Genomic DNA, 21346 nt, shown 5'->3' on the forward strand with positions numbered 1-21346 from the left:
CAAGGCCATAACAGTTTAACACTTTGCTCCCCCTCTCCCCAGCATTAACAGGAGTCAATAGAGAGATGATTTCCTCTCCTACCCACCAGGAAAAAGAAGAGGCAAAGCAGTGCAAATCAGCATTTCACTTTTGCTGAGGTGGTGTCAGCTGAGCTCAGAGCGGAGCTGCAGATCTAATCTCATCTGCAACTGTACACTACACCTAAACAGGGTAATGACTGTCTGCCAAAAAAAAAAGATTAAATAGGATGCACAGTCTCAGAACATAATAGCAGAAATGTTCAGGCTACAGTTAAAAATCATGTCAAAATAAAAACCAACAAGATCTTAAATGAGAAAAAAGTAATCAACAGACATCAAGATGACACAGATATAGGGATTATCTGACAAAGATTTTAAAGTAACCATCATAACAATGCTTAGAGACCAGTTAGAAACCTGCATGAAAGAAAAAAAAAGCCTCAGCAAAGAAGACAGAACCGACAGACAAAATCAAATAGAAATTTTAGAACTGAAAAACAACAAGAGAACAACAGAAAGAAAAAACTCATGGACTGGCTCAATAGAATAAATATGACAATGGAAAGCACTGATGAAATCGAAGACAAAAATACCACAAAATACCCAATTTGAACAAGAAAAAGAAAATGAACAGAGACTCAGGACCTGTGGGACAATAACAAAAGACTCAAAATGTGTGTCATCAATCTCAGAAAAAAAGGAGAGTGTAAGACTAACAAACTGCAGGAGTAACAGCTGGACCAAATTCTACGTATTTGCTGAAAAACAAAGTGCAGCTGAACAAACCCCAAACAAAGTTAAACCCAAAGAAATCCATGCTAAGACACATCATAATCAAACTTCTGAAAAAAACTGACAGAGAAAAGTCTTAAAACCAGATGCAGAGAAAAATTACCTACAGAGGAATGATTCAAATAACAGTGGATTTTTCATAAGAAACCAAGAAGGTCCAAAGAAAGCTGAATAGCATTTTTTAAGCAATGAAAACAAAAGAACTATAAACTCGGAATTCTGTACCAGCAAAAAATATTCTTCAGAAATGAAGGTGCAGTTAAGATGCTCTCAGATGAAGGAAAAAGAAAACTGAAGACTTTTTGCTCAGGAGACTTACCTTAAAAGAATGGCAAAAACAAGTTCTTAAAATAGAAAGGAAATGATAAAAGAAGAAACACTGGAACATCAGGAACAAGAAAGAACAAAGAAAAGAGTAAAAACATGGGTAGACGTTATAAATGATCCTTCACTTCACACTTTGAGAAGTGAATTCCAAGTTCTCTGATTTGGATCCAATAAGAAATCAACGATAAGTCTGAGATTCTTGGTTGGATCTCAGAGCAAGTTCAGAAACATATGAAATTCCTGCACAGAGGGCATTAGAGATGTTAGTAGTCCCATCCACTAGGAACCTTTAATCCTCCTACAGCCAACTCCATAATAATGAGATCTATTCCACTCAGTCTACTTAATCATGATGTTAGAATCACTTTCAGATTTTAGGGGACTGCCATCCACTTTCCTTCTCTGAGATTTCTCTTAATTGGAGTATTTTTTGAGAGGTAATCATCATTGATCACATTAGCTGGGTCTAAAAGGAAAAACAAGACATGGAATATTACTTTTCCCTTGTCTCTCATTTTGGGATTAAACATCAAAATGAAGCATAATGTGCCAAAGGTATACCTGAACTCTAAACGTAAGTGTTACTCACATCTATTCAAGACTTTCTAGAAAGAGGACATCTCATCAAAGAACTCAAGGTTGGAGATGTCTTGATAGGGCACTGTAAAATGTAAGGGTCTTCACAGTAGTCACGGCAATGGCACTTAGCAGCTTATCTCTGAAGCCTGAGCCCCTTCTGCAGCTGTTCATCAACTGGCTTCAGTGAAGGCTATACCTCCAAGGCTGGATATGTGATGTGAATGCAGCAGGTGGTCTTGCATGGAGCCTCAAGACACAGAAGTCCTGCGACAGGGCATTACTTAGGAAGTGGTACCCTTCTCTGACTCTCACATGCCTAATGCCTACACTTGGGATGATGATGTGCTCCCTTCACACAACTGTTTAGGAGAAAGCAATGAGATAAAGTTCAAAAAGTACTTAGTAAGTACTTTAGTTACTTACTAGGTGCTCCCAAAAAGGGAGGATGTTATCACCATGTTATAAATAGACATAATAATGTCCTTAGTTAGTTGGTGAAAATCGCTCAGTCATGTCCAACTCTTTGCCACCCCATGGACTATCCAAGCCAGAGTACTGGAGTGGGTAGCCTTTTCCTTCTCCAGGGGATCTTCCCGACTCAGGGATAGAACCCAGGTCTCCCGCATTGCAGGTGGATTCTTGGGTTCGCATACTAGTCGAGCCACAAGGGAAGCCCAATAATGTTCTTAAATGAGTAAATATAATGTCTGGTCATACTTTGAAGAAAAATAAAATACATATATCTTTTATAAAGTTATTCTCAAGAAATAAAACCTTAAAGGGAAAATATTTTTCTAAAAGCATATAAAGCAGATTACAAAACATCTAAAAATGAAGATGGTATAAAGAGGCTAAGTAGAAGAATAGGAGTCAGAGGGTGGCCTAGACATTCTATGACGAAATCCAAAGCTGAAGAAGAAAGGAAGAGAAGCTAGGAGGTTGCTGATTGATTTGGCAGAAAGGGAAGATAGTTAACAAACACACAGTAGATATAATAGTAGTTACAGTAAAATGAGAAGATAGAAAGTCTTTTCCAGATAAAAATGTACTGGATTGGATTCTACTACTTTCATAAAAGAAAAATTATAGGAAATTACAAAATCCTGGTCTTGGAAAGTAACTGAAATTTCATGAAGACATGGGTCTCAAATTGTTAAAAAGGTCCAAAAAATGATAGGGAAGCCTAGCGTGCTGCAGTCATGGGGTTGCAAAGAATCAGACATGACTGAGAGACTGAACAACAGCAAAGTTGTTCAATGGGTGATCAATATGGCCACTAACATCTTCTAGGAATACCTTTGGAGTTGGAATAAAAAAGAAAATCTTCAAATAAGGTTGCAAAGAAAGGTGTAAGTGGCCATGGTGGAGAGTTCATCTACTGATCTTGTTTCACTCAGGAAACAAGAAACATTTGAAAAAAAAAAAAGAAAAACCTAATACTTTAGCACATAATTGTGGCTAAAATTTTAATGTCCAATTTGCTACACACAAAGGCATGCTTTTGTTCAGTTACTATTCCAGTGACAGCACTACTAGGAACACTTCTAGGCACAGGAAACAGTAGCAAACAAGACAGACAAGCTGCCTAAAAGGAGATTACATTCTATGGAGAGAAGCAGATGATAAAAAAGACAAAAGACATAAGTAGTATGCTAAGAGAAAACTAAAGCAGGGGGAAAAGAGTTGCATTTTAAAGAAGGCCAAATTGAAAAAGTGATACTTGAATAAAAGAAAAAAACATTCACTCTTCATTTTAAAATTATTCTGCTTCCTCACAGTAACACCCACGAAATTTTTTTTTCCAGTATCACGTCAGAACTGCTCTAATTTTTAAAACTGACTTCTAGAAATGCCTTTAAGAATTTCATTATAACCTAGAAATATACAAAAGAACCTTAATATAAGCAACTGTAAGAATGTACCAGTTAAAAGACGACTTAACTGCTAGAGGTGGGAGGGTCGCCAACACTCAAATACTAAAATTTTCTGTAGTTAAAGGCAGTTTTCAGAATGTTTCTGTCATTTAATATGGGTCTCACAACAAAAATGATCCTAAAGCAAACTATCTTTTATGATACATTCCAAAATATTTAGTCAGTATTCCAGTGTTCTAATACTAAATAAGCTGTTAACTTCTACTTTTGCTAATTCTAAAACTTTTAAAAGTCATAATGTAACAGTAAACTATTCATGATGCTGGAAATGAGATCCTTTGCTAATGATTCGTTTAACTTTGAAACACAGCCCTTGGGTCCTGACTTTTTTGCCCTTTTATATATTTTACACTGTGGTTTCTATTTTAACTTACCTAGTTCTTTGAGGAGGAAGATCAAAGCATCTGTAAACTTTGGTAATAACTAACTTTCCTATCAATAAAATAGCTGTTTTTAAAAAGAACTTGAACAATTAGAAAACAGTTTTTTAGTTTCTTTACGGTATCACAATAGCTCCAAAAAATTAAATACTGAAGTATAAAATCTAACAACACATATATAGGATCTCTAAGTTCAAAAATAACAAAATGCTGATAGAATAAATTTTTTAAAAGGCCTAAATAAATGGATTTGTGAATTAAAGGACTTAATAAAGATGTCAATTATTCAAAATGCTAATTCTCCCTAAATTGATCTACAGATTTAATGCAGTTCCAAGCAAAGTCACAGAGGTTTTCTGCATGTATAGACAAGCTGTTTCTAAAATGTGTATGGAAAGGCAAAGATACCTGAATTGCTAAAACATTAAAACTTTAACAATGATGCAGAGCATCTGAAACTCTCATACAGTGCTGGTTCTGATAACACAAAATGGTATATCCATTCTGAAAAAGTCTGGCAGCACCTTATAAAGTTATACATATAGTTACAATCTACCCAACAGTCTCCCTCTTGAGAATTTATTCTGGAGAAGTAAAAACAGGATTACACAAAAACCTATACCTAAATGTTCACCAAAGTTTTATTTGGAATAGCCCCAAACTGGAAACAATCCAAATGTCCTACAACAGGTGAACAGATAAACAAAGCTGCTACAGTCACATAACAGAGTAGTACTCAGCCACAAACATGGAATCAACTCTCAATATACTACAAGGCTTGAATGAATCTCAAAGTCATTATGTTGAGTAAAGAAGCTGGTCTCAAAAGGTTACATACTGTAAGGTAACATTTATATGACCTTCTGTTAAAAAGACAAAACTGTAGTGATAGAAAAGATCAGCAGTTGCCAAGGGTCAAGGGTTAGGGAGAGAGAATAGGGACAGCAAATAGGATTTCTTTTTTTTCCCTATGAGTTATGGAACTGTTGCGCATCCTAATTGTAGTGATGAGTATACTAATCTACAGTTTGTTAAAATTCACAGGATTGAACACCAAAATCCAATCAACTATACTACATGATAGTTTAAAAATAAAATTTGTAGTAGACCTCAGTCAACATTACAGAAGAGCAGGAATTCAGCACAACAATAGTGTCATATTCATAAAGCGTTTTACTACCAGCTAATGAAGAAAGGAAATTGATGGAATAAAGAGTGCCATTGCCACACTTAATTGATATTTTATGATAACTCTCAGGAACCTAAGAACATTTGAGACATTTACTTTTATCCTTAAGATGTAAAGAATAAAGAGATTACTGAAGCAATGACAAAAATCATGCCAGTACAATAATCATTTCTATGGCTATCATGATTCTATGAAACCAGACAACTTTAAATACATATGACAACATAAGGCTAAAACTTACATAGGATTAACTGGGGTATGGAACTCCCACTGATTACTACTTGGGTAGGTATAAACACCCTTTTAATAATAGCTTTATTGCGGTGTAAGTCATGTACAATAAACCACGTGCATTTAAAGTATATATGATATATACTTCTACAAAATCATCACCATTATCGATGAACATGGTGATCATGCCAAAACATTTCCTTGCGCTCTTTTGTAATCTATCCCTCCCTTCCCCTCTACCCTCAAACCCCAGACCACTGCAAATCTCCTTTCTATCACCATTGGTAAATTTGCACTTTTTATAATTCTATATAAATAAAACCATAAGTATGAATTCTTTCTTTCCTTCGGCTTTTTTAACTTTGAAGAATTATTTTGAGATTCCTCCATATTACTGGGTATAAAGGCATACTTTGGAGACAGTGAGAATTCAGTTCTAGATCACTGCAATGAAGCTAAAACTGCAATGAAAAAGTGAGACAATTTTTTTGGCTTCCCATAACATATTTAGTATGCAATAGCATTATGTCTAAAAAACAATGTACATACTGTAAGTATACTTAGTTGCTAGAAAATGCCAACCATAACCTGACAATGCAGAGTTGCTACAAATCTTCAATATATAAAAAAATACAGTATCTGCAAAGTGCAATAAAGTGAAGGGCAATAGTATAAGGCACGCTTGTATTAATACTTCATTCCTTTTTATTACTTAGTAGTATTCCAATGGGGCTTCCCTGGGGGCTCAGGGGTAAACAATCTGCTTGCCAATGCAGGAGATGTGGGTTCAATCCCTGGGTCAGGAAGGTCCCCGGGAGAAGGAAACAGCAACCCACTCCAGTATTCTTGCCTAGGAAATCCCATGGACAGAGGAGCCTGGTGGGCCGCAGTCCACGGGATCACAAAGAGAAGGACACAACTTAGCAACTAAATAAAAACGATAACAAGTATTCCAATGGATATACAGTAGACTATTTACCCATTTATCTGTTTATGGACATCCAGGTTTTCCCACTTTTGGTTATTACTAATGTCTCTACATGTTCAGAGACATTTTAATATATTGAAAAACATGACTTCAGATCATCACTTTCCTTCTTATACTGAAATATAACACATCTGTATGTGTATATCTACACACACTATACATCCCTGTATAATGCATTATTATAAAGGCAAAATGGCCTTTTTTCCTGTTTTCCTGTGAAAAGTGAAAGTGTTAGTTGCTCAGTGGTGGCAATCTTGAGCTTCCCTCATGGATCAAACAGTAAAAAATCTGCCTGCAATGCGGGAGACCTGAGTTCTATTCCTCGGCTGGGAAGATCCCTTGGAAGAGGTCATGGCAATCCATTCCAGTATTCTTGCCTGGAGAATCCCCATGGACAGAAGAGTCTAGCAGGCTACAAACCATGGGATGGCAAAGAGCTGGACTCCAGTGAGCAACTAAGCACTTAAAAACAACAAAATGACTGTTTCAATAAAAATGTAACATACCCACAATAAAAGGCAGCCATAAGCATATAAGTCAGAACTCGGAGAAGCAGGTTTTCCCATTTTCAGTTCAGGTGATAGCAAACTTAAGTTACCAACCATCATATTCACTGAGGCTCGCTGAGTCTACAAAAACAGTAGGTCAAATATTTTAGAGGCAACACAGTTGAACCAGCTTTCTGTGAAGTAATCTGCATTTAATCAACACAAAAAAATATTCATTTGAAATATTTTATTCTCTCTCCACTCTGAAATATTTTTACCTAATTTCCACTATTATAAACTGCTCTTAAAATCAGTCTCGTGAAATTTAACAGTGAGACTACTGTTACACTGCATGTTGTAGACACCAGCTTAAATATTAAGAATCACTGATTCAATAAAATTTAGTACTTTCTTAAAATATACACTTCACTAAGGCAAGAGGTAGTGCTATTTTCTAACTCTGAAAATTATAAGTAGTTTTTAAAAACACAAGTATAAAGTACTTTCCTTCCCTACTGACCATTTTCTAAGTATACCATTTCTAATGTGTCAAAAGGATAATCAATGGCAAGAACATGAACCCTGGATTCAGATAAACCTTGACTGCAATACTCACTCTGTCATTTACTTGCTATATGACCTTTGGCTTTAATCTCTTTGAGCCTTAATTAATTAATTTGTACAAAGGAAATTAACTTGTAACTACCCTAGAGTTATTGTAAAGGTAATTGTAAAGGCACACTAATTACTTAGCATATATTGCCAAGTGTTAATTATCTTCTCCTACCATCCTTATCCTTGCTTCTCAGAGTAGGATAGTTTGGGAGTAGTACTTACAAAGACCAGTAGCTATAGTTAACACCTGGGAACTTGTTAGAAACACAATTTCCACTGCAGAAATGCTGAGTAAAAATCTGCATTTTATGCACACTTGAAACATATACTATCATATAATAACTTCACCTCAATTTCTAAAAACTGCATTTTAACAAGATTCCCAGGAGAATCACATGTAGTGTAAAATCTGAAAAGCACTTTTTGACTATGGACTACTTTTCAAATTATTCTTCTGGTTAGTACTTCAACTGAGATTAGGGTAAAAAATTAAGCAAGAGGTGAGTTCAATCCATATTTCAGAATAAATAATTTTAAGGGTTTCCCCAGCGGTCAACGGTAAAGAATCCACCACAATGTAGGAGATGCACAAGACATGGGCTCAATCCCTGGACTGAGATCTCTTGGAGGAGGAAATGGCAACCCACCCCAGTATTCTTGCTAGGAAAATCTCATGGACAGAGGAGCCTGGCTGAGGGGGTCACAAAGAGTCGGAAATGATTGAAGCAACTGCGCATGTGCATAACAGCGGACAAATCAGTATAAATCAGGAAGAATACATTGGACTCATATTTATAGCTGGAAGAATGGCATGCCTTGGTTTACTAACCAGGAGTCCTAAAAACAGAGAACTTTTAAAAACACAGCTCAGTTATTTTTAAGATGTTATCCTAATCTTCAAATAAATATAAAATAAACCTTTCAGCAAATTTTATTTTTATAAATCCTCTATAGTCAAGCATTTCATTACAGTTTTACCCTTTTATTTTCTCATCTTTTTGAGGTACCACATGAAAACCACTGAAACTGTACATAAACAGATGGCATTATTCTATGACTTGCAGATGACCTATATATAAAGCATTCTGACTTTTACTAGTCAAAAGGGAACTCCACACACAATAAATATTGGCAAGGATGCTGAGAAACTGGAATCCTCATATTATCACTGAAGAGTATGTAAAACAGTACAGACACTTCGGAAAACAGCTTTGTTTCTTAAAAAGTGAAACACAGGCATCTAACATTTAACCCAATAATTCCTTCCCTAGGAAAACATATCTCCACACAAAAACTTGTATACTGATGTTCACAGAGGCATTATTCATAATAATCAAAAAGTAGAAACCCAATTACCCACAAACTGATGAATGTAAAAACAAAGTACAGTACATCCATACAATGAAATACTAATTGGGCATTTTAACACCATAATCGAAAAAGACACATGTACCTTAATGTTCACTGTAGCACTATTTACAATAGCTAGGCCATGGAAGCAACCTAGATGTTCACCAACAGATCAATGGATAAAGAAGTTGTGGTATATATATACAATGGAATATTATTCAGCCATAGAAAGGAATGCATTTCAGTCAGTCCTAAGGAGGGGGATGAACCTAGAGCCTATTATCCAGAGTAAAGTAAGTCAGAAAGAGAAAGACAAAGATCATATATTAATGTATATACATATGGAATCTAGGAAGGTGGTACTGATAAACCTATCCTCAAGGCAGCAGTAGAGACACAGACATACAGAATGGACGTATGGACACAGGTGGGGAAGGAGAGGGGTGGGAAGAATTGAGAGAGTAGTAATGAAACATATGGATTATCATGTGTAAAATTATTAAACTGGTGCAAAAGCAATTTCAGTTTTGCATTGTTGAACTTTACCATTTGATACTGGAATACATTCTGAAATAAATGCGGTTATGTTATTAAAAAATTTTTAGAAAAGGAATGAAGTTCAGGCACATGCTACAAGATGGATAAATCTTGAAAACATTATGCAGAATGAAATACGCTAATCACAAAGTGCCACATATTGTATGATTCTATACGCAGAAAATGTCCACCATAAGTTAAGTCCATAGGGACAGAAAGTGGATTAGTGGTTTCCAAGAGACTTAATAGAGGAATAGAGGAGGAGTGACTGCAAAGCAGTATGGGGTTTCTTTCCGAGGGTGATAAAAATGTTTCAGAATTAGTGGTGACTGATGTAGAATATTGTGACTGTATTAAAATTAGTACTGAAATGTACACATCGTATGTGAATTATATTTTAATAAAGAGAAATGCTCCCTTGTGATTGTATTTTGAAACTACTTACTCTACCAAAAAGAAAAAATATTGAAACTACTTACTCTACCAAAAAAAAAAAAATCACAATATTCTCTTTATCTGATACATGTTATTGCTACAAACTGCCTCTTCTGAGGTAACATGATACCAAATTAACAGCTAATGTCATCAAATTAGAATTTAAACTAAATGGAAAAGTCCAAGATTCCCAAGTTTCTAAAAATGCCCACTAATCAAAAAATAGCAAAGCCTGTATATCTAAATCTAATCTATTAATTGGGAGAGCACCAGCAGATGGGGAGACAGATAGCCATCTACTTTTCCTTGTATATTCTAGCAATTAAATGTTTCTTGATGATGATAAAATAATTGTTGTTTGCTGTTATTTGTTAAGTTATGTCCCGCTCTTTTGTGACTCCATGGACTGTAACCCATCAGGCTCCTCTATCCATGGAATTTCCAAGACAAGAATACAGGAGTGGGTTGCCACGTCCTTCTCCCAAGGACTGAACCCACGTCTCCTGCAGTGGCAGACAGATTCTTTACCACTGAGCCACCAGGGAAGCTCCAACTGATAAAATAATTAATGCTAATGTCGTCAATGCCATCGACTGTAATTTCAGGTTGCTCCTAAAACTTATGGTTAAAAAAAAATTTTAATGCACAACTTTAGAAACTCTTGTCCTAGCATCTAGCTGATAACAGATTAATAGCTTACACTACATGATATACCTTAACCGAAGGCAAAGATCTTATAATAAATTACCATATGATGCAAAAGTGCCTAATAATACTAAATGAAGTCTAGAACTTATTTATAAAACCACAATATTTTACCCCAGATTTGGTGAAGTCAAAATCTCCAACAATTCCATGTTGACGGTTTAAAGCAAAAACATTGTTCTGATGAAGTGATCCATGAATTATGTCAGCCTTGTGCAATGTATGAAGGCCCTGGGCTACACCTTTCATGACCTTTAAAGCTTCCTATAGAAAATACAAAAAGAAGTCAGGAAGTAGACAAATCATTTTAATAACTGAACCTTTTCTCTAGTTAAAAGACTTTTTCAGAAGTGACTAAGCTTCCTCCAAATGAACCTTTAAAAACAATACAGCATTGAGAAAGAATTAAAGGCCAGAAGTCCTGATTATGTAACTGGTAATATGTAAACATATGTATCACATATGTGTGTATATATATATGTTTAATATGACTGAGAGACTATATTCTCTAAGAAGACTTGGATTACAAACAATGACCATAGACCATCTAGAAAAGAAAAGAGGCCAAAAGAGTTACCATGCAGAAAGAATCAGGTCATTGTTTACTGTTATTACTAATTCAAATTTACAACAGAAATGAAAGCTACTGCTTAAGACTAAGTGCTATACTATACAATTTACATATGACGCAGCCTAACAGTTACAAGGATTATGCTTTGGTGGCAAAAAGTTCCAACCCCAAGTCCCAACTCAGCCTCTGGATGAGGGACCCTGTACCAGTCACTTTAATCTCTGTGAGCCTCACTTTTCTAATCTGTATATAATGGGATAACTCATATCCCAGGGGTGATGTGACGATTAAATAATCAAAACTGTACATTGAAAGTGTGCAGCATACCCTCAACAAACTTTAGGTGATACTTTCTCACTAGACACATCCATGGAAATAATGTTTGTTTGTTTTTTGTTTTTACTTACTTCTGAAGTTAAAGGCATGGTGGACTGAACAGCATTCAGATTTGCCCTAGGATAATATGGGACCATCAGATAAGCCATAGGATCAGACTAAAGAGCAAAACAGAAAATGAGAATCTAAGTGAAAAATTCTTCAAAATATCTTCAGTATACAATGAATGTACAAAATAATTTTTCCACAAAGAATTACTTCTCTGCTGTGCAAAATCTTTTAAATTTAATTAGGTCTTATTTATTTTTGCTTTTTTCTTTTGCTTGGGAGACTGATACAAGAAAACATTGCTAACAATTTATGTCAAAGAGTGTTTCATATATGTTCTTTTCTAGGAGCTCTATGGTTTCCTATCTTACATTTATGTATTAAACTATTTTGAGTTTATTTTTGTATATGGTGTGAGGGAATGCTATAATTTCATTGTTTCATATGTCACTATCCAGCTTTCCCAGCACCACTTGCTGAAAAAACCGTCTAAATAAACGTAAAAGCTTTGCACAGCAAAAAGAATCCATCAACAAAATGAAGACAACCTATGAAATGGGAGAAAATATTAAAAAATGATGTGACTAACAAGTAGTTCAATAGCACCCCACTCCAGTACTCTTGCCTGGAAAATCCCATGGACAGAGGAGCCTGGAAGGCTGCAGTCCATGGGGTCGCTAAGAGTCGGACACGACTGAGTGACTTCACTTTCACTTTTCACTTTCCTGCATTGGAGAAGGAAATGGCAACCCACTCCAGTGTTCTTTCCTGGAGAATCCCAGGGACAGGGGAGCCTGGTGGGCTGCCGTCTATGGGGCCGCACAGAGTCAGACATGACTGAAGCAACTTAGCAGCAGCAGCAACAAGTAGTTCATATCCAAAATATACAAACAGTTCATACAACTTGATACTAAAAACAATACAAAAATAAGCAGAAGAATAGATATGTTTCCAAAGAAGACATATAGATGGCTAACAGGCACAGGAAAAGATGTTCGATATCACTAATTATTAGAGAAGTGCAAATCAAAACCACAATGAGCTAGCTATCACCTCACAGCTATCAGAAGGGCTATAATCAAAAAAATTTTTAACAAATAACAAACTTTGGAGAAGATATAGAGAAAAGGGAGCCCTTACATTGTTGGTGGTAATGTAAATTGGTACAGCCACTAAGGAAAACAGATGGAGTTCCTTAAAAAACTAAAAACAGAACCACCATACAATCCAGCAATTCTACTTCTGGGTATATATCCAGAAAACAGTAACAACAACAACAAAAATCCTAAAGATATATACACGTCAGTGTTCAAAACAGCACTATTTACAGTGGTCAAGACATGGATGTAACCCAAATGTCCATTTACAAATGAGTGAATTAAGAAGATGTGGTATATACAATGGGATATATATTCCCATTTGCAGCAATGTGGATGGACCTAGAGCATACTATGCTTAGTGAAATAACTCAGAGAAAGACATATACTATACGATATCACTTACATATAGAATCTAAAAAATAATACAAATGAATATATATACAAAACAGAACCAGACTGACAGACATAAAAAACAAACTGTGGTTACCAAACAGGAGATAGAAACTGCAAGGGACATATTAGGGGTATGGGGCTAGTAGATACAAACTATTATATATAAAACAGATAAGCAACAAAGATTTACTATGTAATACAGGGAATTCTACCCATTATCTTACAATGGAATATAACTTGTAAAAATACTGTGCTATGAAATTAATATACCTGAAATTAACACAAAATTGTAAATCAACTATATATTCAATTTAAAAAGTTAAAAGCATTTACTTCTATAAAGCTTGTAACTAAAACATATTTTAAATAAAAAGTTTTCTGAAAGAGATTAGCATAAAAACTTTACCTTACACAAAAATAAGAATATCAGTGGTAGCAACCCAGATTCTCCTTTAGCTTCTCTCCAAGCTCTGTGATAGGCAGCTGCTCTCTGAATTACCCTGGCTTCCGTGTCGACATCCACAGAATAGCCCTTTTACCAAAAAAGAGGAAGTGGCAGTCCTAAGGTTAAAATCTCACTCTAATTATATATCATTTCAACTTAAATTTTATGTAAGTTAAAATATATCTAAATTTATTTTTTAATTGCATGAGTAGTTTTCCTATCTGCTTTTAATGATATAATTTAAAAAGAAAAGAACAATTCTACCAGTAGCTTAAAATGTAGTCTACAATATATACCCACTAAGGCCAAATTAATTATCCAACTATTATGATTAACAGTTTTGCAGGTCAATGAAGAGAAGAAATCAAAGAACAGAAGACTGTGGGCAAAATAGTTGAGATTTCAAATAGAAACCTAAGAAAAATAAGAACTTTGAATCTTAGCTAGATCATATTAAGTTCTCCTGAAAAGAGAAAATCAAGTATATCCTATTAAAAACATATATTATTTAGGGAAATGAGGGAAACTTTAAATACAAGGTAGTTACGGCAGCCAAACTGGAAACATTATCATGATACCAGTTAATTCATATAATTTAGAAAATAAACAGTGGGTCTTTACTTTCCTGTAAAAGTACCACCACCACATGGTACTTCTCTGAATCTCCCACAAGTCCAAAGAACTTAAACTTACCTTTAAAAGAATTATCTGCCCATTAACCTCAGAACGTATCAAAGGACGCTTGCTGCTAAGCTCCTTCATAGGCTCAGCATCAAGAAGATCTCTTTCCAAGCTCATTGTAAGAAGACCACCAGAGTTCTAAGAATAAGTTTTTGTTATAGTTCAAGAAACCAAACAACCACAGCACTTTCAAATAACAAAATTAGTCACATACTAAAAGATGGACTGGATATCATGAACTCTACTGGAGATGCCAATAAAATAAGAATATTTAAAGTTTTATATTTTTTCTATTTCCTGACACTTGAATTCCCACCCAGAATGTAATCACCATACACTTAATCATGCTACATCTCTACACGAGATTCTGAAAATGACTGGGATGAACCCTGTGTCCAAGGAACCCTGATGTTTACTTGGGAAACTTAATGTGTTTCCTAAAAAAATATTAAAATGATGAAAAATAAAAAGAAGGCTGTAGAATGGGAATGAGAAGTCTAAAAATTAAGACTACCACAATTCTAGGAACTAACAGAGTTCTAACATGAAATGGAATCATTAAAATTGAAAATTTTTTTCAAATAATTTAATTCTACTATGTATTCCTGATACTTTTTAAAAGGAATAATTTTTTGCACTAAAACATGACTATCGACATTTTAAATCAAGGTGAGTTTTACTGTGGTATAGTCTTATTAATAATGAGGGATTGTGAAATTATTTTGTTTTTTTAAGTGTTGTCACCATATTTAAGTAATCCAAAATATACAATCAACCTACAAGGGATTTCCTAAAGCACATATAACAGGAAAACACCTTAAAATAATTAAGGGTATCCATAACCAATCATATGATTATGATTAACAGTTTTGCAGGTCAATGAAGAGAATCATAAGCCATGATTAATCTTCCACAATAAAACAGATTAGCGTATTTTTGAAATTAATTTTCAAGCCCCATATAGTATCACATATTTACTCACGCATCGATGTTCAGACATCTGTGTGAACATTCCTTTAGGTACTAAATTTAAACTATTATCAGGAATTTAATGACAATGTTAAAGAATAAACATCTCCTCGAGACCCTCATGGGCAGCAGACAAAATAATAAAACACAGAATTAACAGACTCTGCTCTGAGAGCCATAGTTTACCAATCCTGCTCTACAATGTCCTATCCAATACACTGATCTCCTAGCTTTGAATCCTGACTGCCTAGAAAATCATACTCACATTAACATATCTACCTTAACTTCTATCTCAACTTCTCTAGAATAATTTTTCCAGCCTGCTTTAAAAGATACATTCCGTTTAAAAATTCTTCATGACTATCAGAGTCCTGCTTTTATTCTAACCCTGGGAACAGGAGGTAAAATTGCTTCATCAATTCAAAAGATAAACACATTTAATTCAAATAAGTGCCATGCAAAATGTTTTCTCTTTAATTATGAGAAAAAGAGAAAATACAGAAAACATGCAAACTGATATAAAAATTAAAATACAGAATGCAAGTATGAAAGACAGTCTTGAGAAAGTTCTAATACTAAAAACCATTCAGCAGAAACATTTTTATAGCGAGATTATTATAGATTTAACAATGATACATAATTGTAACATCATCACTTTTCAGCACTCTGCATAGTAGTAATTCTCAAAGGAAACAAAGCTTACCATGTACTTAAGTAATCCTATTTCAGGATGAAGTAGAGGAAGCTCAGGGAACCATTTTTGTACTAAGCTACTCAGCTTCGCCTAAATTTTAAAAATATATATTTTTTATTAGAGATCAATGTATATTCAACTGTACATCCTGGTACCTCCCTTATTAAATATCTAATAAGACTTCTAATCTAATAATATATATATAACCTCATAAGACATAAAATCATTGATTTTGCCTTCTACCACAATAAATGAAAACCAAGCGTCAACCTGGATCTAAATTAACCACCTTACTAACAGAAGAAAAAGTTTACTACAAATTTTAAGCTTGGCTTACATATACAGGCACAAAATCTTGCCTAAGGTCAAAGTCCACACTCACTTTCAAGCTAAAATGAAAAAATGTGATGAAAAATCAACTGGAATCACAAATTGTCACTAGTCCTCAAAACATAAGAACACAGTAACACTTTAAAATGCTGGCTATTTCATGTAGGAAAAAAAAATCATAAAAGCCTGGAAAGAAAAAAATAAACATGTAGCTCGACAAAAGCTAATTTGCAGCAAGTGTGTCAATTGAATATCCTTAGAAAAGTCACTTATCACATGTTTTATTCAGTAAAATTTCCAGACAGTTATCAAGTTCATGGGGGACAGTTATTTTATCCAATATTCACAAGGTGAATAATGAAGTACACACAGGTAAGTTTGCTAAATATCACATAATAAAGTGCCTATTATTTTCATAGTACTTTTATTCTTCAGAGCACTGTTTCTTACCTTCCTTTTCTTCCCATAATATCCCTAAAATACAAAATGCAATATTCTTTCCATTTTAAAGACAAGATATGCTGACTGATTCTTCCAAAGTAACAAAAATCAGTGGTAAAACTTACCCTCAACCCAGTAGTTTTATTTTGTAATATTCAACTAAATTATGGTACCCTGTTAATGTTTTCACTGTGTAGTCTTAAGCTAAAATAATAATCATATAGATTTTAATAAAGGAAAAATCTTTGGGCTTTATGTTAAACAGAAAACAAGTAGTATGCAAAACTGTCTGTGATATAATCTTGATTCTTGTAAAATAAGACTAGAAGGAAGATAAGTTAAGAGTTTAGTGTAATTATACTACTGTTACCACCGATTGAGAAAGTTACAGATGATATTTCTTTATACTTTTCTGCAATTTTCTGCAAGCATCCGGAACAATGGTTATGAAACAGTCTGTCATCAGAAATTAACATCTAAGTTCACATAAATATTATTCTATCAACAGTTAGTCACTTAGTTGTGTCTGACTCTTTGCGCCACCATAGACTACAGACTGCCAGGATCCTCTGTCCAAGGAATTCTCCAGGAAAGACTACCAGAGTGGATAGTCAAGCCCTTCTCCAGGGGGTCTTCCCAACACAGGGACCAAACCCACGTCTCCTGCATTGCAGGCAAATTACCATCTGACACACCAGGGAAACCCCCATACCAAGATAACTATGCCAATATAATCTCTGCCTTGTGATTACAGTCCACTTCATAAAAACAGGTATTTGAATCCAATTTTAAAACTAATTCAACATTTCAAAGAATCAAATACTTACATATTCCTCCTGCTCATGATAAATTCCCTGAAAGACGCTATTCCGTAACTGAGTTATTTCTTGTTTTATTTTTTCAATCTCAGATCCGTCATGGTCATCAGACTTTAACCAGAAATAAAAAAGTAACGTTACAGGCTTATTAAAGTAGACTGAAAACAAGTTCTTCCTAGTAAGAATTAATGTAACTTCTATGGCAAATCACTGTCTAATTTTTACGTATCCTTCCATATTTAGCACTTAAGAGTCCCTCATAACATAATTGTCAAATTAATATTAGTTTAATATTAGTTTATTCTAACCCTGAATTTTCTAAAACCTACAAAAAGGGATTATAAAAATAAAGCCATAAAGTCTATTACATAGATTTTTCTTCTCTCTTAATTTGCTGTATAGATGTTCTCTAAGATGACCAACTGCCACCATAAAATAAATATCAAGAACAGGAACCAGAATACAATTAAATTCCACGGAATTTTTCTCCATGTAAAACTTAATTTTAAAAAAATCAGTAAACACGTGGCATGCCTAGGAAAAACAATGTAGGACTCCTAAAGACTCTGTAAACATCAATGATAATAAATAAGTCTCCTTAAAAGGTACATGTCTTTAAGGTTAGATGTATTTCTATAACAGTTAAAGAAGTAAACTAAAAGAGACCTCACGTCCTGCAGCCCAGAAGAGGATAAAACTAAAAGAATTTTAAACAATTAAATTAGTTCCACTCCATGCTTAACTGCTCCAATGAGGAAGAAAGCTAATTCAAGTTGGATTAAGATATAACGTAAACCCCTTTGATAAGCAAATGGAATCCTCAAGGGAACAAAGAATGACAGTTTATTCACAAAGTTTCAAGCCTAAAAGCTAAAAGTGTCCTAATTCTTTTTGTTCTATTACATATGAAAACAACTTAAAATATCTGCAAGAAATACTATATCCAGCCCTTAAAAAGAGAGTTAACAAAAGACATCCTGATCTTTATAACGAAATTCTACCTTTGGGGGAGCACCCTGTCACCTCTCAGCATGTAAAGGCTTGTTTTTAATAAACATTGCAACAGTCCCAGTAAAAGTTTTTTAAATTATTCAAAAACATTTATGTTACTAACAACCAAGGCAACCATGTAAAACATTTTTAGAAAACATTTCATGACATAGGAAAATGTTTTACATTATTAACATAGTAACTTACAGAGGGAAAAAGAGATAAAATATATAAAACAAAAAGGGAATAATTTTAAAGAGTGTATTTAAGAAGCAGACCCCAAGTAAAATTAGGTACACACAGAGTTCATTAAGAACCAACTGTTTTCTTACTTCTTCCAAATTATTCTTTTCAACCAATTTCCATCTCAGTCGAGCCTTTAAGCTTTTCAGTGTCTTTTTAATGGAGAGCAAGTGATCCACGCTGGGACTCTCATTTAAACATTCAATAATCTGTTTCTTAAACTAAGTGAGAGAAAGAGTCGTTATATTTTCAACACACAAATAGCAATATTTATTGAACAGTCACCTTTGGACCACTCTCTCTATTAAGATTCAACTAATATTTACTGAGCTCAGATTGAAATGAAAAATTCTACAGTTTTCAACAAGACAATTCTACCCACTGAGTTCTTGAATTTCTGCAAATCTATTTAGAAGAATATCATTCTAGCAGTCAAAGGAGAAAAGGTAAAAAGTATTTCAAGCTGGACACACAGTGAGACGCACTTCACGACAGAAAATGCAAAAGGGAATTTCCAGTGAGGATGTAAACTGAATTTATCTTTTCCAAAAGTAGTTTGAAAATATATATCAAGTTTCAAGAATATTCATTCCTTTTGACTAAGTAATTAACAATTTTTAGGAATCTACTTGAGGAAATACACAAGATTATGTACAAAACCCATAGAGTTTCATGGTAAAAAAAAAAAAAAGGAAGTAAACTTAATATCTAACACAGATGAAAGGTTAAATAACATCATATATCTATGCAAGAGATGATGTTTTATTCACTCACAATCATAGTATAGAGGAATTATTAATCATATGGGAAAATATTCAAGAAAAACCATTAAATGACAAACACATTTTCAAACAGCTTACAAAATGATGCAATATATATAATATTCATATGTACATATATAATATAAATGCCTTGAGAACCCCATGGACAGTATGAAAAGGCAAAATGATAGGACACTGAAAGGGGAACTCCCCGGGTCGGTAGGTGCCCAATATGCTACAGGAGGTCAGTGGAGAAATAACTCCAGAAAGAATGAAGGGATGGAGCCAAAGCAGAAACAATACCCAGTTGTGGATGCGACTGGTGATAGAAGCAAGGTCCGATGCTGTAGAGAGCAATACTGCATAGAAACCTGGAATGCCAGGTCCATGAATCAAGGCAAACTGGAAGTGGTCAAAGAGGAGATGGCAAGAGTGAATATCAACATTCTAGAAATCAGCAAACTAAAATGGACTGGAATGGGTGAATTTAACTCAGATGACCATTGTATCTACTACTGTGGGCAGGAATCCCTTAGAAGAAATGGAGTAGCCATCATGGTCAACACAAGAGTCTGAAATGCCGTACTTGGATGCAATCTCAAAAATGACAGAATGATCTCTGAAGGCAAACCATTCCAATACCACAGCAATCCAAGCCTATGCCACAACCAGTAACACTGAAGAGGTTAAACAGTTCTATGAAGCCCTACAAGACCTTTTAGAACAAACACCCAAAAAAGATGTCCTTTTCATTATAGGGGACTGGAATGCAAAAGTAGGAAGTCAAAAAACACCTGGAGTAACAGGCAAATTTGGCCTTGGAATACGGAATGAAGCAGGGCAAAGGCTAATAGAGTTTTGCCAAGAGAACGCTCTGGTCATAGCAAACACCTTCTTCCAACAACACAAGAGAAGACTCTACACATGGACATCACCAGATGGTGAATACTGAAATCAGACTGATTATATTCTTTGCAGCCAAAGATGGAGAAGCTCTATACAGTCAGCAAAAATAAGATAGGGAGCTGACTATAGCTCAGATCATGAACTACTTAATGCCAAATTCAGAATTAAATTGAAGAAAGTGGGGAAAACCACTAGACCATTCAGGTACGACCTAAATCAAATCCCTTATGATTATACAGTGGAAGTAAGAAATAGATTTAAGGGACTAGATCTGATAGACAAGAGTGCCTGATGAACTGTGGACAGAGGTTTGTGACACTGTACAGGAGGCAGGGATCAAGACCATCCCCATAGAAAAGAAATGCAAAAGAGCAAAATGGCTGTCTGAGGAGGCCTACAAATAGCTGTGAAAAGAAGAGAAGCAAAAAGCAAAGGAGAAAAGGAAAGATAAAAGCATTTGAATGCAGAGTTCCAAAGAATAGCAAGGAGAGATAAGAAAGCCTTCCTCAGCAATCAGTGCAAAGAAATAGAGGAAAACAACAGAATGGGAAAGATTAGAGATCTCTTCAAGAAAATGAGAGATACTAAGGGAACATTTCATGCAAAGATGGGCTCGATAAAGGAAAGAAATGGTATGGACCTAACAGAAGCAGAAGATATTAAGAGGTGGTAAGAATACACAGAAGAACTGTACAAAAAGAGCGTCATGACCCAGATAATCATGATGGTGTGATCACTCATCTAGAGCCGGACATCCTGGAATGTGAAGTCAAGTGGGCCTTGGAAAGCATCACTACGAACAAAGATAGTGGAGGGGATAGAATTCCAGTAGAGCTATTTCAAATCCTGAAAGATGATGCTGTGAAAGTGCTGCACTCAATATGCCAGCAAATTTGGAAAACTCAGCAGTGGCCGCAGGACTGGAAAAGGTCAGTTTTCATTCCAATCCAAAAGAAAGGCAATGCCAATGAATGCTCAAACTACTGCACAATTGCACTCATCTCACACGTTAGTAAAGTAATGCTCAAAATTCTCCAAGCCAGGCTTCA

The 21346-nt window shown here is 34.8% G+C and overlaps 1 protein-coding gene across 3 annotated transcripts in view; it reads right to left on the minus strand.

Moving 5' to 3' along the window:
• Nucleotides 1-21346, minus strand: part of STK31 (serine/threonine kinase 31) — a 107709-nt gene that overhangs the window by 17617 nt on the left and 68746 nt on the right. For all 3 annotated transcript variants that reach the window (XM_069586795.1, XM_069586796.1, XM_069586794.1), the window contains 8 exons: nt 18720-18851; nt 17407-17508; nt 15818-15898; nt 14158-14283; nt 13426-13551; nt 11550-11636; nt 10686-10835; nt 6948-7070 (listed from right to left, as the gene is read on the minus strand). In XM_069586795.1, coding sequence (XP_069442896.1) covers nt 6948-7070; nt 10686-10835; nt 11550-11636; nt 13426-13551; nt 14158-14283; nt 15818-15898; nt 17407-17508; nt 18720-18851 — 927 coding nt within the window. The remainder of the gene's footprint in view (nt 1-6947; nt 7071-10685; nt 10836-11549; nt 11637-13425; nt 13552-14157; nt 14284-15817; nt 15899-17406; nt 17509-18719; nt 18852-21346) is intronic.

The sequence above is a fragment of the Ovis canadensis genome, chromosome 4 (assembly GCF_042477335.2).
Source record: "Ovis canadensis isolate MfBH-ARS-UI-01 breed Bighorn chromosome 4, ARS-UI_OviCan_v2, whole genome shotgun sequence".
NCBI classification, from domain to species: domain Eukaryota; kingdom Metazoa; phylum Chordata; class Mammalia; order Artiodactyla; family Bovidae; genus Ovis; species Ovis canadensis.